Raw genomic sequence first — 15,864 nt, forward strand, 5'->3', positions numbered from 1 at the left:
GTTGCCATTCCTGTTCAGTAAGGGCAGATACGTATTTTCTTTTTGGCAGACCCTGTTACAATGGGTGTGTTCCCTTTTTTCCCTCTGTACTGCAAATAGAAAGGAAAAGCAAAGTTTGATTCTGTCTTTGTGCATATATAAAAAAAAAAACCAAACCTGCAATGAGAGTAGCTTGACTAAGCAAGCATCAGAAATGAAGGTCAAAAACATCTGTAGAAAGTCTGCAGAAACCAGCGTATGGAAGCAGAAACTGTGGTTTTACTCCGTCGTCTCAAATGTGCAATGTTTTCCAGTGAAAAATAGCTTTTCACTGCTTCAGTGAAGTTCCAAACTCCTGCATCTCTTAGTGTTTTCAAAGAGTATATGCACTTGCCATTTTTCTGACCTTGACCTTTTCAATGACCTTTACTTCTCCAGATAATGCAAGTTATGATATCAGTACCTAGGAATACTTTTTGCGTCTCTGAGGTTTAATGCGTCTTGTGACTATGTAGCTGAACAGTAAGGCGCTTACAAACACAGCAGTGCATCAGTAAATTAGAATTTTGCAAGGCCTGTGCCAGAGAGTAGTACCGTGAACTGAAGCACTTTTATTGTATGCTTGTGCCCATTTATAGGAAAGGCAAGATTTTTAGAAGTGCTTTGTACTGGCATAACATCTCCTTATTGTAATTTAGTAACAACACAGACTGAAACAAAACATTCTTCCAGTGGTGATGTAATGTGGCCAGGGCTTCTTTTAGTAACAGTGCATCATCAAGGCATTTGTATTCAAACTTAGTCAAATTTGTGGTCCTTCTACATGGATCTAGGAATCTAAGTTATTACCACAGTTATAGATTTATTGATTGTAAAGTGAGTTTTTGGTGACAGTGATTGTAAGGAGATGCTGAAAACTGGAGACCACTCAATTTTATAAATTTGTCTAGAGAGTTTGAAATCGTTTTCTGCACAGCCTAGTGACATACAACATAAGAGGGGAGAAAGGCGTCATGTATTGCCAGAGCAGAATGCTATGAAGTAATAAAACATCAACCCATGCATTAATTACTTGTTCAACCACTGAAGCCAGACTTTTTGGCTACCGTACAAACAAAACAAGCAGAAATCTGGCCTAGATCTTGAGAATTATTTGGCTGAATATAACAATGAAGCGCTCATTTAAAGTCTAAATTTAATCTCTCATAATTTAGTTTACCTTTTTTTTCTTTTTTTCTTTTTTTTCTTTTTTCCTATTGATTATGTTTTTCTGATGGCATAGAAAAGATGAGTTTCTAAGTGTTCTTAAATTCTCCAGGAATAATTTTTTTTATGGTTTTAGGAATTCACCCCCTCCCACTTTATTTGGGAATTGCAGAGTTCAGCATTGTCTAATGATATCACAACTGGATAGACCAGAGTCTGGTTTGGGGCTTTTAAAATGTGAGTTGTTTTCTTATTTCTGGGTAAATTTGGTAGTTCAAGTCTGTGAAACTCAGATTACTCCTCTTTGAAAGACAGATAATAATACTTGCCCTTTAAGGAGACTGCAAGATCTAAAAAAAATAGAACCTTTGTCACTAAGACCTTTTATGATTTTCCTTACTTAGTCAGAAGTAAAGGTGATATGATACGACAAATTCAAGCACTTATCCTACACTATCTCAGGGCCATTCTGCATAAGTATCACTGCAGATGAGCATTTCATGGGTTAAAGGCAGTGTGCTTCCACTGTGAAACAACTCTCCTGGCTATAGAGCAGTACTGAGGAATGAGGAGTCTTGTTTTGTTTTCTGTTTAAAAAGAATCTTTTTTCAAATAAGACCCAAACAAAAAGACCAACTTAATTTTAGACATGTTTTAGAGTAATGGTTCAATGAGCTGTAGTCACTTAGCCCTGGGACCTGCAAACAAGTATATTTACATAATTATACTTTTAAAAGACTTAGGTTAGCATGTTCTGCAACAGGATTCCTGCCCAGCTCATTAAAACCTGTAAAACAAATATGCTGTGTAAATCCTATTTTCTTGAAAAAACCCAAAGTTTTTTTTTTTTCAAATCATAGCATTTGCCCAAGTAAAAGATGTTGGAAAGGAAAGCTATGAAGATTGTTCAGATGAGAACCTCAGCAGAATGGAAGTATTTTTCTTCTATATTGATTTAGACACATAGTACACTGAAAGTACAATTTTGGATTCTGTTTTTCTTACAAATATATAGTGTTCTTTGAAAACAACACAACAGTTTTATACATAAACGTTTATTGTGTTGTTTTGGGATTCCATTTTCCATTTTTCTTGTCATTCACTGGAGTCGTCCTTTTGTACTGAGACAAAATAGTAGCTAATGTTGACCACTCGTGTCAGCTTTAGTACACCTGATGTTATTTCAGATGTGATTGCTTATGCACCTGCATACTTCTGCTATTACCCAGTCTCCCCAAAAGCAGCAGCAAAGGAGTGGACTTCAGATAAGCACATCTTGCAAGAACAGATGTTTGTATACTCTAGTGTTATACTGTGAAGTTAATACTGTTTCAGTTGTGTTTTTCCTGGATGATTGCAATCCAATTATTTTTTTCTATCTCAGAAAACCCATTCAGCAGATGGGGGCAATTGCAATTCTGTATTTTCTTCCTCTGTTTGACAAGGGTGTGGAATAGCTTCTTTTCGATTTGTGGACATTGCTATGGATAATATGGTTATCTCCTGGGCTAATGATTCCCTCTGAGAATTCCATCAAAAGGTGTGACATTGCCCAGAGCAGTATATTTCATTAAAACATATTTTATAGCTCAGACCAAAGGAAGCAAGTCTGCAGCAAATCTGAGGACAGTTTTACTGCATAGGCACAATGAACGTTTTGGTAGTATCAGCTAGACTCTGATTTTGCAGTGTGCACCATTCAGAATGATTTTATATGCGGTTTTTACTACCACTAAGTTATTGTATCATTTCTTTTAAATTGCATGTTGTGTCTACATAAACATCAAAGAATTTAACGTGATTGCAGTTCTTATTAGAGAGAAGATTAAAATACTTTTTACTCAGCGTTTTAGTGTTGTACCATTAATTCTTTATACGTATCTACATTTTGATGTTTTTAGAGAAGCATTAAACAGTTCTGCATAACAGAAGTAAAGTAACATGCGTACATTCTTTTTTAATAGATTCTCTTATGCTTTGCGAAAGCTCATAGCTGTTGTTGTTTGGCAATAATTTTGTCATTCCTCTAGTCTGGGCACTCATTGGTAGACTTTGCTGTGGTAGTGTTGTGCTGGGGCCCTCTTGTCTGGTCAAACTGGTTAGCGGTGACAACAGAATTGAGAAGGCAAGGTTCTGCTGCTCTCCTCAGAAGAACATGCTGCTCCCCAAACAGAAGACCATACTTTATTCAAAAGACATAATGGTAGTGTCATTACCAGAGCTTCAGTTTTGCTTTTGGAATTCTGTGCATATTATTTTTATTGTTTATTATTTGCCAACAGTAAGTTTTAAGTTAATTCTCTGCAGTTATTTCAAAATAATTTACATTTATATGTACATAACCACTTCTACTCTGATTAAATTCATTAGGCTAGTGCAACACTTCTTGATTTTTTTCAAATCAGCGTCAGATTTGAATTTAGCACATGTATGGGAATCACTTAATAAATTTTTTTTTCAACAGAACAGCACATATCTTATTTCCAGATCCAAGAATTTATTGGTAGTCCAATTAAAATACTGTTAAAGTCATTACTAGTCCACTTAAAATGCCACCCACACAACACACCAAGAATCCAAATTGTTCAATTAAAGTAAATGAGGGGAAGCAGTTGCACAATTAAATCAGTAATAGACAACTCTCCTACAACTGCCCCTCTTATCCAGGCTTCTTTCTCGTTCTTCTGGTCATGCATGGTTTCCTGGTCGCGGCTTGTCTTCCTTAGGCAAGCACAGGGGAGCGTCGTGATCCCTGCGAGTTGTTAGCATCCCATATTCCCAGCAGGAGCAGGATGTTGGCTTCCTCCTCGATTTTTTGATTGGTTTTATAGTACTTCCTGGTGTGCTGCTTTCCCGTTGGTCCCCGCTTCTGTACTGTCCAGTAGTTTCTGCCTATTTGTGGTCATTTGCTTGACAAGTATGTATGCTTAAATGTTTGGATGTATGATGTGGCTAAGCATTAGCTAAAACAATTAAGTAAAAGATGCGTGAAGGTGAAGTGTAGTAAATAAGGCCAGCAGCTAAGCAGCAGCCACCTGACCATTTGGTTTTGCAATTAGGCTTTAGCCGCCGGATCCTTTGCAGTTACTAGCAGTATCAATACTGCATTACTTGGGCAATAAGCCTACAATCTGTGCATTCATTTTACAGCTGTTAATATGCTGGTGCATCCAATTATAAGTGTTTAAAGACCAGTAGTATTAAAATTAATATAAGAATATAAAGAAAACTCATTAACTGAAATGTTTGGTATACCTCTTCAAATCATGCCTTTGGAAAATGTAGCCCTCTTACAGTTTGCAGGAGTACTAAAAGAAAGTTAAGCGTTTAAATGGACTGATGGAAGAAAAATGTTTAAGTCTTAGCAAAACAAGGACACCTTGGTTGGTATTCTGCAAAATCAGTCATACGCTGCTGATACAGGCTAGTTAAAGATTGAGGAACCATCATAAATCATCCTGAATCCAACCTGTTATTAAATATGTCAAGAAGTGGAGCCCACTGGATTGATAAAGGTGACATTCCAGATATGCTCTTCAGCTATTATTTTCAGTTTCTTCTTTCCCTAAAAATTCAGAGAAGTAAAGACAGGAATAATGCCCAATGGGGAATTAAAATGGAATACTTTCTGGCAGCTTCTGGTTGTGGACAGGTTCAGAATATTTAATAGATATGTTCTTGTTAGGAGCATAACCAAATCAGCAGTCATAAGTAATGTTTTTAGAAGCCAGCCCATCACGTAGGCTAGAAAACACATTCCACAAGGAATTCAGAAGCCTGCACTGGCTGGAAGTTGGGGGATAGGAGACGTTGCTGTCAGGGAGCAGCAGAGCCAGGCAGCTCCCGGGGGCTGGGGCACTGGGGGCTGCCCGAGGTGGGTCAGCACCCCCAGCCAGGAGCAGGGCAGCCGGGGGGCACTGGGGCAGCCCCAGCCCCGGGCATTGGGCACCCCCTTGGGGATGGGGTCGGGCTGAGGCTGGGCCGGGACATGGTCCCACAGGTGGGCCCAGCTCAGGGCAGGGCTGTGGGGAGCTGGAGAGCGGCCCTGCTGCGGCACCGCTGGGGCAGGGGCGGGTGGCCCCGGGGGGCTGCAGTGAGGTCCTGAGCGGTGGGAGGGTGGGGGGGGGGCCTGGAGGGCTAGGGAGTGCTAAGTGGTGAGTGCAAGCCGTGCATTAGTCTCTAGTGCTTAACTAGGCAAACTATTGGTCTGCCAGGTCATTTTTAAAATAGGGTTCGGGGTCTAAGGTGAGATTGCTTAGGGAAGCAAGTTGAAACAATTTAAGAAGGGAAAAAAAAGCTCCTTTAAGTAGCCGTTAAGAAGTTAATATCCCAGATTAATATATAATCAACAGATGTGGTGGACTATTGTAGAAACTAAGACCTGCTGAAAGACATTTTCAGTAATGTTTTCATAGTCATAGTTAAAACCTCTGACACAGAAATCAGAGCGCTGTGTTCTAATGTTTGGCATATTTCCCTTATATTTCTTTTCAATGCTCGTTACTCATCTCAACATTATGAGTAATCATGTTTCAGTTCTCAGTATGTTTGTATTTCTTTTTAAATTAAGAGACTCCCGCAATGTTCCAACTTTCTCTCTCTGACTGGCACAGCAGGGGAAAAAATAACACCACATTTTGTGTTTATCTGAGCTATTTATTCACAGTACTACAGCGTCTGAGTGTCTCATCCTCTAGCGTATACGTGTTCTTGCAGTAGTCATTGGCAGAGGCAGAGGTGGTGGCATCTCATTGAAATGAAATGTCCACTTTCTAGGGATCTGGGTTGAGGTGACTTCCCCAGGTCACACACAATAGGTCTGAACTGGTGAAAAGAACATGGGTTGGCTTGAGTCTGCGTTGCTTAGCAGCATCGCCCTCTCTGTCAAATTAATCTGAAAGAGAAATAGTTACAGCAGTCCCAAGTAGAGAGAGAGTCCACTATTGTCCAGCTAGATTTCACTCCCTTGCTGTCTTTTATAAATCATTATAGACATAGATGCAGAAATGAGGTCTCCCAAACCATGTATTTGTAACCTAAGTGGTGAATCGCATTTATTCCAATTAGAAATGCTTTTGTGGAATAAACCACCTGTGGTGGAGACGATTTCATAGTACACAGGGAAGAGAAAGAAGTGCGCCATGCTCAAGGACATGAATGTCTCATTAATCTGGTAGGCATTGTCAAGCAGGGATTCCCAGGGGCTCTCTTCAGCACAACACATTTTGCAAACAAGCATTTGAGAGAAGCCTTGATATTTTTCTACTTGGGCCAATTTGTACTGAGATGGAAGTATTAAAGAAGACAAACAGTTATTTAATCTTTACAGAAAAACTGAAATATAAACCAACTGACAAAGGAAAGGACCTTTTGTTATGCAGCAGAAGTGCTGTGCAAAATCCTCCTATGTGAATTTAAAATTCAGCATTAGAAGTTAAAACGTGTAAATCAAAGTGTTATATTTCAAACACTATAAGAAATATCAGGAAGTAGAGATGCAGAAACTTCTCTTAGCTTTCTCTTTTTTTCAGCTGTTGCCTTACAACTGCACTGTAAAGGACCCAGTTGCAAATTGAAGGCTTTCAGTGTTTATTAATACCCAGATAATTTTTTTCTTATGACATTCCTGCCTGCATTTTTCAATTTGAGTTTGTTGTGTAACATGATGTTTAGCAGGAATAAAATATAATTGGTTGGCCGTGCAATCAGCTGAGAATCTTTCGGGTTTCTTAACTTCTATTACTTCTTAGATGTAAAAGCCCTCTGACTCAAAATGTACCTGGATTTTTGTCACTGATGGCAAGTACAAATAGTTGTTTCTTCACAGGGAAAAATATCTAATGTTACTCATCTTTCCAAATGTTCTATGCATTTCATGCTATCACAGTGAATCTCTAAATGTGCCTTTCTTCAGTATGTATTGGAATGCCATGTCTGTGTTGATATTTGGGCTTTTTGAAGAAAGCTTACTTCTTAAATTCTACAGCAGTTTCTTATTCTGATGATTTCTTACCTATCTATGCAACCAGTTTCTTATTTAGTTTATAATTTCATAATTCCAGTTATGAATGCAGTGATTTTTGCTGGGTTCTCTATATGGTATACCTGATTAAGCTTTTATATATACGCATGCAGAGTTAAAAGGAGAAAATAAGGATGGAGATTCTTCTGAATTCTTTCAGTTTTGGGATAGTTTTAACTTGAGTTCCTTATAGCTTCATAAACTCAGCAAATTTGTCATTTTCCTGGGCATACAAATTTTCTCATGAGTTTCTTGGTGGTTTTTTCCCATAAATTAGAGGCAACTGTTCTGACGCAAATGTTAACATTTGCAAACACTAACACTTAGGAATCATTTTATCAGAAAAGAAACCTGCAGCAAGACAAAAAACAATTCTGATTGTTTCTGAAAAATTAGAACACCACCAAACCAGGTTTAGAATACCAGATTACCTACTATTCTTGTTTTTAGGAATAAATCACTTCAGAGAACATTTTGACTTTATAGGAAGTTTGGATCCCTGGCATTTTACATTGACTGAATTATTCCTTTGTTAATAGAATACAATATTATCCTGAGGATAAGAAGAGATGTAACCAGAATTTTGCCTGTCACTACTCTAAAGAAAAGGCGTAAGACTGTCCTGCTGTCCTGTAAAGACAAAGCCAAGCAAACAGACTCTTCCTCTGCTTCTTTCTTTCTTCCATTTTCAAAATAAAAAAAAAATGGGCCCACAGTTGTGACCCAGTTTTGTTTTGGTTATTCAGTCAGATATTGTGGCTTAGATAAGTATATGGTGCATTGACTGAAGTTACGCTGAAGTTTATATGAGCTGACAATCTTAATTTTATTAGCCTTCCTCCTTCCAACCCCCCCACAGGACAAGATATAAATTATGTGCAACACCATAATTTCATAGATTTAATACATGAGATGAAAAATGTCATCAAGCCCCATATGCTTACTCCTTTTACAAATAGCAAGCTAGATCATTTTAAAAGCAAGACAAAGACCTGGCAAAAAACATAGAAGGACAGCGTAAGAAAATAAGCACCTCTGTATCATATGATTTAAAGATGATTTGTATCTCCAAAAGTCTTATTTTCTCTCTATCCAACCCTAAATGATTTCTGAAATGAGAATGGAAAGGAGTCTGGAAACAGACACCTTGTGTTCCATTAATTAGAAATAATATCTGGCATTCTGCTTCTGCTTTGCTCAGATTCTGTGCAGAAACTTAGTAATGCCGCATTGAAGATATTGAGAGATAGTCAGGGCAGTGGGATAAGAATGAGTGAGTTCTTAAAATTAGAAAATTTCCCTTCTGATTTAACATCACAATATAACTGCAAAATACCCGAGGCTGTTCATTTCTGCATTATCACTTTGTTCTCATTTTGCATCTCAATAAATATTCTGTTCTCAAAGTCTTTTTAAAGAAAAAAAGCACAAAGCCTCTCAATCAATCAAAAAATCACCCCTCCTTTTCAGAGAAGACATGTTCATTTTTAGTCTAAACAGGCAATTCTTTAAAGTCAGGTTTTAAGCACTGAGACTTAATGGGTGGCTGTTTCATGTTATCTCTTAATATACCAGGGTACTTAGTGACTTTTCCTTCCTCCCTCCCCCCAATAAATATAAGCTTTATTCTACTCGAGGAGGGGTATAATATACTTAACATATATTTTTATAGCACAAAGTGTGTGTTAGGAGCAATAAAAATGCTGGAAGTATCAGTCGAAGTTCATTACTTCGTTATAAGTAATTTAAATACAAGCAGATTAGGTGACTTTCTAATTAAAAACATAAAAACCAGAGAAAATGGCTGTGTTTTGTTGAAGGATAGAGTAATTCTGGACAGACGTCTGTCACTGCCACACTACGCAGTTTCCTTTTGCAGTAAATGATGCTGTCCTTGGGGCCACAGAAGATAACGTAGGTGGTGGGACTGAACTACAACCATTGAAGCAGGCAATCCTCAGTGTGACTGCTTCAGGCTTAGTGCTTAAGGCAGTTTCTAGAAATGAGTGCTGTGAGATAACTAATAGAAGGACTAAACCCAAACCAAAATAAAATTAGAAAACACCCCAGTTCCTAGCATATTCTTGACTTAGGGAAGTTTTCTAGAATGGGTGCAGAACCCAAGAAATCCCAGCTTAAAAAATGAACTATGCTGCGTTTAAATGACCCTGAACAAGATGATTGACTTGCCAGAAATAGCGCATGAGGAATTACGGCAAGAGGTGGGAAGGTTAAAAACTAAGCAGAACAGTGCTAACGGTAGTATAGTTTTTATATCTTATGTGCAATAACCTTTTATGAAATGTAACATGTCACTTTATATGATTTTATGTGTATATATTCTACAGCTGCACTCCAATTCCGACAAAGGTGATGGATCAGTCAAATACATTCTTACTGGAGAAGGGGCGGGGACTATATTTATTATTGATGACACGACTGGAGACATCCATTCAACCAAAAGCCTAGATCGAGAGCAGAAGACACACTATGTGCTTCATGCCCAAGCTATTGATAGACGGACAAACAAGCCACTTGAGCCTGAATCGGAATTCATTATCAAAGTGCAGGATATCAACGACAATGCACCAAAATTTACAGATGGACCATACATTGTTACTGTGCCAGAGATGTCTGAAATGGGTAAGGAAAACAAATTGTTCTTTTCAACAATCTTTTAACAAGTAAAAATGCCACATACTGTTTGACAAAGTTATGACACATTATTATATCATTGATTGTGTGTAAAAGATATTACAGTTGAGAAGAGATGATAAGAAGACATCAAATGCAACCTTGTATGTTACTTGGGACATTCATATTAAGAAAACAGTACACACACGCCCGCACTGACTGTAGAGGAGAGTCACTCTTACTCTTGAATGCTTTAACAGACGTTCCTGGGCAAATGGTACTTTGCACTTTGGAAACAAGATGTATGTATATATCCTCATTCATCTACACACTTCTCTTATTTCTACATGAGTAGTCTATGCAGTTCACAGAATTGAAACTGGTAGTTTTCTGGATTATTTTTGACCATGGTGTCATGTTTATTTACCTTTATTAAGTTTCATATAAAGTGAACTGAAGTTCAAAAAAGTTTTCCCTGTTAGAAATGTAGTTCAGATATTCTTATTCTTTGAGGTCCTACACTATGCAATTAGTTTCCTTTATTTATTGCTTCTCTGGTGTTGAAATCAGTTTATAATTTTCCTCTAAGATCACAACATCAAAGCTACATAACTAGTCCAGGATAGGCAGATGGAAATATGATTTTTGTGCTAGGTATTTTTTTAAGAAACCTTAACTGTCATGACTGGACTTTGTGAAATATGTCTGCTGTCTTTTATTACTAATGGACAGTACAGATACTTACCTCATGAACACACACTTTTCCCTTTTCCCTCAAATCCCTATACACCCCATGTAAGAAACAACCTTCAAGTTCAAGATGTGTCTAACTTTCCCAAGTGAAAAGTAGACAATTTGTTCTTCTTTCCTTGCTGTTTGTCTAACAAACAGGTGATAGGCTTTACCTTCTGCAGAGTAGGATTTTAAAAATTAAAAGGAAAAGATATTAAAATACATGTAGTTACTCAGCTCATAACAATATCGGTTGTACATATAAGAATGAATTAATATTTTCATTGAATCTTGATGGTTTGTTATCATTTGCTCACTTTGAATGGTAATGATAACTCATGTGAATACATCAGAAAGTAACAGAAGTGTTTTGTTCCATACTTGAAAGTCAGATACGATATTTTGTTAATATAATTATTTTGGATGGGAGGGTACCTTGTACAACTTTCCTAGTGTAGATGGCTGAAATTCATTTTAAACTGGGAATCTGTGTTTGGTTCATCTTCTGTGGTACCACCTGACATTATTATGCTGAGTTCAGACATACGTGGTTGTGTAATGAGGGAAGTTAAATCTCATTCCTGAACCATGGAGTTCAGAGCTGTGAAGTTTGGAAGCAGAGACGGATTTTTATACCAGTGGCTTCTTCATTGACCTAAGTGGCATTAATCTTATATAAAGTAGAGAATAAGTATTCTTTCCCATCTACCATGCAAAATCAGATTGTATTAAATCGACTCTCAGGCTTACCAAATATCATGTTTTAAAAGGACATAAAAAATTTCTCCCATTCTCTCTCTTTCCCCAACTTTATTACTGCCTTTTCATTCTTTCTCTCAGTCCCACTGCCACTACACTGACACATAGGAATAGTTCCTTGATTTTCTTCTCAATATGTCCTCCATATGTGATGTTCTGAAAAATAATCTACCAATAATCTACCCATCTGCATCATAACCTGATCTCCTTCTATGACCTGGTGACCCGCCTGGTAGATGATGGAAAGGCTGTGGATGTCATCTACCTGGACTTTAGCAAAGCTTTTGACACCGTCTTGCATAATATCCTCCTCGGGAAGCTGGCAGCTCATGGCTTGGACAGGCATACTCTTCGCTGGGTAAAGAAGTGGTTGGGTGGCCGAGCCCAGAGAGTTGTGGTAAATGGTGTTAAGTCCAGTTGGCAGCCGGTCACGAGCGGTGTTCCCCAGGGCTCTGTTTTAGGGCCAGTCTTGTTCAATATCTTTATCAATGATCTGGATGAGGGGATCGAGTGTGCCCTCAGTAAGTTTGCAGACGACACCAAATTGGGTGGGAGTGTCAATCTGCTGGAGGGTAGGATGGCCCTGCAGAGGGACCTGGACAGGCTGGATCGATGGGCCGTGGCCAACTGTATGAGTTTCAACAAGGCCAAGTGCCGGGTCCTGCACTTGGGTCACAACAACCCCATGCAACGCTACAGGCTTGGGGAAGAGTGGCTGGAAAGCTGCCTGGCCGAAAAGGACCTGGGGGTGTTGGTCGACAGCTGGCTGAACATGAGGCAGCAGTGTGCCCAGGTGGCCAAGAAGGCCAACAGCATCCTGGCTTGTATCAGGAATAGTGTGGCCAGCAGGAGCAGGGAGGTGATTGTCCCCCTGTACTCGGCGCTGGTGAGGCCGCACCTGGAATACTGTGTCCAGTTTTGGGCCCCTCACTACAAGAAAGACATTGAGGTGCTGGAGCGTGTTCAGAGAAGGGCAACAAGGCTGGTGAAGGGTCTGGAGCACAGGCCTTATGAGGAGCGGCTGAGGGAACTGGGGTTGTTTATCCTGGAGAAGAGGAGGCTGAGGGGAGACCTTATCGCTCTCTACAACTCCCTGAAAGGAGGTTGTAGTGAGGTGGGTGTTGGTCTCTTCTCCCAAGTAGCTAGCGATAGGACGAGAGGAAATGGGCTGAAGCTGCGCCAGGGGAGGTTTAGGTTTGAAATTAGGAAAAACTTCTTCATGGAAAGGGTGGTCAAGCATTGGAACAGGCTGCCCAGAGAGGTGGTGGAGTCCCCATCCCTGGAAGTGTTCAAAAAACAGGTAGATGTGGCACTTCGGGATATGGTTTAGTCTAGTCTACCCTTGATTGGTTTAGGTGGGCTTGGTAGTGTAGGTTAATGGTTGGACTGGATGATCTTAAAGGTCTTTTCCAACCTAGACGATTCTATGATTCTATGATTCTATGATAATTGTCTTGTTCTAATACTTCGTTCTTCATAGGTACTTGTAGTACCTTTCTCCTTTTCCAGTCATCTCCACTCTTCCAAGTCCTCCCACAGTGTGCTATTTCAGATGTCTCTTCCCAGCCGCGAACTCTAAGCCTTTTTTTCCTGTGGTCCCTCTTGCAGCAAGAATGCATGAAGGGAGAAACAGCTTTCTTTGGTCTCCTTTTATTTCCTTCTCTCTTCTTCTTTCATAGGTCATTGTTCACATATTACCCTTCAAGTTCCCTTTTAGGAATTTTCTTCTTTCCACAGTCTGTTTCCCTCTAACTGGGAATTGCTACCTCATCTTTGCTTGTAATTTCTATTTCCCCCTCCTCCCACATTTTATTATCATTATTTATCAACATTATTATTTCTAATAGCCTCTTCTGGGTCTCTACCAGAAGAACAATCTTTATTAGCCATTCTTGTTTGGTCAGTATCTAGCTAATGAAGACTTTCAGATTATAGATTGAATATATTTTCATTCCTTAAAATCATTTGCAAATTGTTTATTGTTCTCTCAAACATAGCTTCCTCTCATCTATTACTTCTCGGAGCTGTAAATATGTAGGTCTCCATTCCATCTACACAGTGATGCTAGTGGATATAACAAGATGTGTTGTTAAAGTAAAATTCCCTATTTTAACCATCTTAGTATACTACCTCAAATATCATTCCCGTGAGAAATTTATGGAAGTACATAAGGGCAGTATTTCTGTAAGTACTGTCGTAACACCAGGACTATTTAAGCAGTGCACCTTTGTGGGAAGTACTACAGTGAGGGGATAGAGCTCCCAGTAAGAATATCGTGGGCCTGTATGAAACCTCTTCAATTGTCTTTGATAATTCACTGTGGCACAAAGCTTTACCGTTAGAGTTGCAGTTCATTTCAGTAACGTCTAAGCTCTTATCTCAGTTTTCTGTTGTCACACAGTCTTGATGTGAAATTCATTTCCTTTATCGACCGTCTCCAAAAATACATAACTCTGTCTTCCTCTTTCTTCAGTTTCCTTTGTCTTTAATGGAGACCATTTTAATTAATTGATTATTTTTCCCCTGTAGAAGCCTTTTATTTTCTGCATAGGAGGAAAGACAGTGGAAAGGAAATCATTGTTATCCTCAAAGTCAAAAGCAGCTAATATAATTATTTTTTATTTGTTCATTCTATTTATAAAAGTTCTCTTATTTTTTCATCCTCTCAGAATGTAGTATTCTTACGTAGATGTTAGTCGTAATTCTGTAGTAGTCTGAATCTTGCTATTACTGTACAACCACATTATACAAGTTACTGTTTTCCAAAGAACAATTTGAATAGTCAGTCTGGGATGGCATTTTGGGTTATAAAACAGAGCGGATTATGGTAAATCAAGGAAGTTTTAGTGATAAAATAAAGCATTAATGCATATGTTTTATAAATTAAATACTTTACTGGTTGTACCTGAGGTAAATCATTAAAATATCTATTCTGCAAAGCTTTCCTGTTGTGTGAATAAAACTGAATTTTCATATCGCACCATACAGGCAGTCTGCTGTAGGCATACATTATATTTTCATTGCAAATTTATGTTCATTATTTTCTTTTTCCCTTACTGATTTGTTTGTGTTTGTTACATACTGAAAGCATTTTATTGTCTGCAGTCTCAGGAAAACTAATTCTATTATTGCTTCCACAGGATACATTCTTTCTGTCAAATAATGGAGATCCCTATGCCATTTTTAGTAGTTCTGTAATTAGCGTGCTTTTTGACATTTAACTGTGGAGTCTATACATAACTGAACTTCCTGTGGTTATTTTATGAATTCCTAAGAAAGCTTCACTACTTTGAAAATTTCTTCCACTTTTTTACATGGTCATTTAAAGAAGTTTCAGTGTTACTGTCTCTCTGTAACAGGCCTCATGCTGAGTGGCAGGTGGTATTTTTGATCTCTGTTATGCTGTTTAGTTTCAACAGCAGGTTCCTGTCTGTCTCCTCAAGAAGTTAGCTGGTATTTTTCGCACAAGTTGAACCTTTCTTGATCTACTTGTAAAAGCTGTAGGACCTTTATGGCTTTTCTTTTTTTAGGTCACTGACAAGAAAGTGCAGGTAAGATTTGTTAAATTATTTGCCAAATATTAGATCACAGTGTTCACTGTGGCACAAAGTGAACACATTATTTATGCTTTATGTACTATGCTGAAAGAGCTGAAAGAAAACATGTATTTCTTGCCTCCATTGAATCTTTTTCCGAAAAGTTGGCTCAAAAACCAAGGTCTATATCTGAAATGATTTCTTCTGCAGCATAAAAAACTCAGTCTCATTGAGAACTATAACTATGCTCTGTTTTAAGGTTTATGAAAGAGTCATCATTATCTAAATGTAAAAGGAAATAAAAACATTTTTCGATCATTAAAAGCCTTCTGTATCTGCTCATTTTCAGATAGCTTCAAAATGAGTGAAATATTGCATATTAAATTTTCTAGTGTTGAGGTCATGCGTAAGAAGAGTATCCCCATTAAATCCTACTTAAGAAATGAATACACACACTGGACTTTACTGAACTTCTTTCCAGAGTATTATAATGTGAGGTAGTCATAATTTCAGATAATCTGGAAGACAATATTCATGGTGTTCATAAATACGATTTGTAAAAGAAATGCCTATATATCTTCCTGTGTTGTTTGATTTTTATCTTCTAATGAAGATAGCTGACAAAAAATACTACGATTTTCTACAGTGAGGACTTGGATCAGTAATATAGTTGCTGGGCTAGAATTGTTGATTTCCTGGTGAAATCACTGTTTTCTAATATAGAATGAAACTAAAACATGTTGTGTTGACTTGTTAGTGCTTTAGGACAATTTTAAGACTTAGTTTAGTTAGACAGGAAATCCGTGTGTTCATTCAACTTCACCTTTTTTTCACTTCTTTTACTTTTGGTCAATATTGATCCATTTGAGATTTTAACAGCGCAGCAAACTAGGGAAAGTCGTGCATACAGATTTACATTCTCAACAGATATCTTTTACTGAACTGCCTCATTAAACATTAAAAATTTGTCTTCAGAGAGACAGACTGAAGTATTTC

At 38.1% G+C, this 15,864-nt stretch overlaps 1 protein-coding gene across 3 annotated transcripts in view; it reads left to right on the forward strand.

Moving 5' to 3' along the window:
- CDH18 (cadherin 18) overlaps window positions 1-15,864 on the forward strand; it is a 193,610-nt gene that overhangs the window by 32,473 nt on the left and 145,273 nt on the right. For all 3 annotated transcript variants that reach the window (XM_075706161.1, XM_075706162.1, XM_075706163.1), the window contains exon 2: window positions 9,556-9,850. In XM_075706161.1, coding sequence (XP_075562276.1) covers window positions 9,556-9,850 — 295 coding nt within the window. The remainder of the gene's footprint in view (window positions 1-9,555; window positions 9,851-15,864) is intronic.

Source organism: Pelecanus crispus, chromosome 2 (genome assembly GCF_030463565.1).
Source record: "Pelecanus crispus isolate bPelCri1 chromosome 2, bPelCri1.pri, whole genome shotgun sequence".
Classification (NCBI taxonomy): domain Eukaryota; kingdom Metazoa; phylum Chordata; class Aves; order Pelecaniformes; family Pelecanidae; genus Pelecanus; species Pelecanus crispus.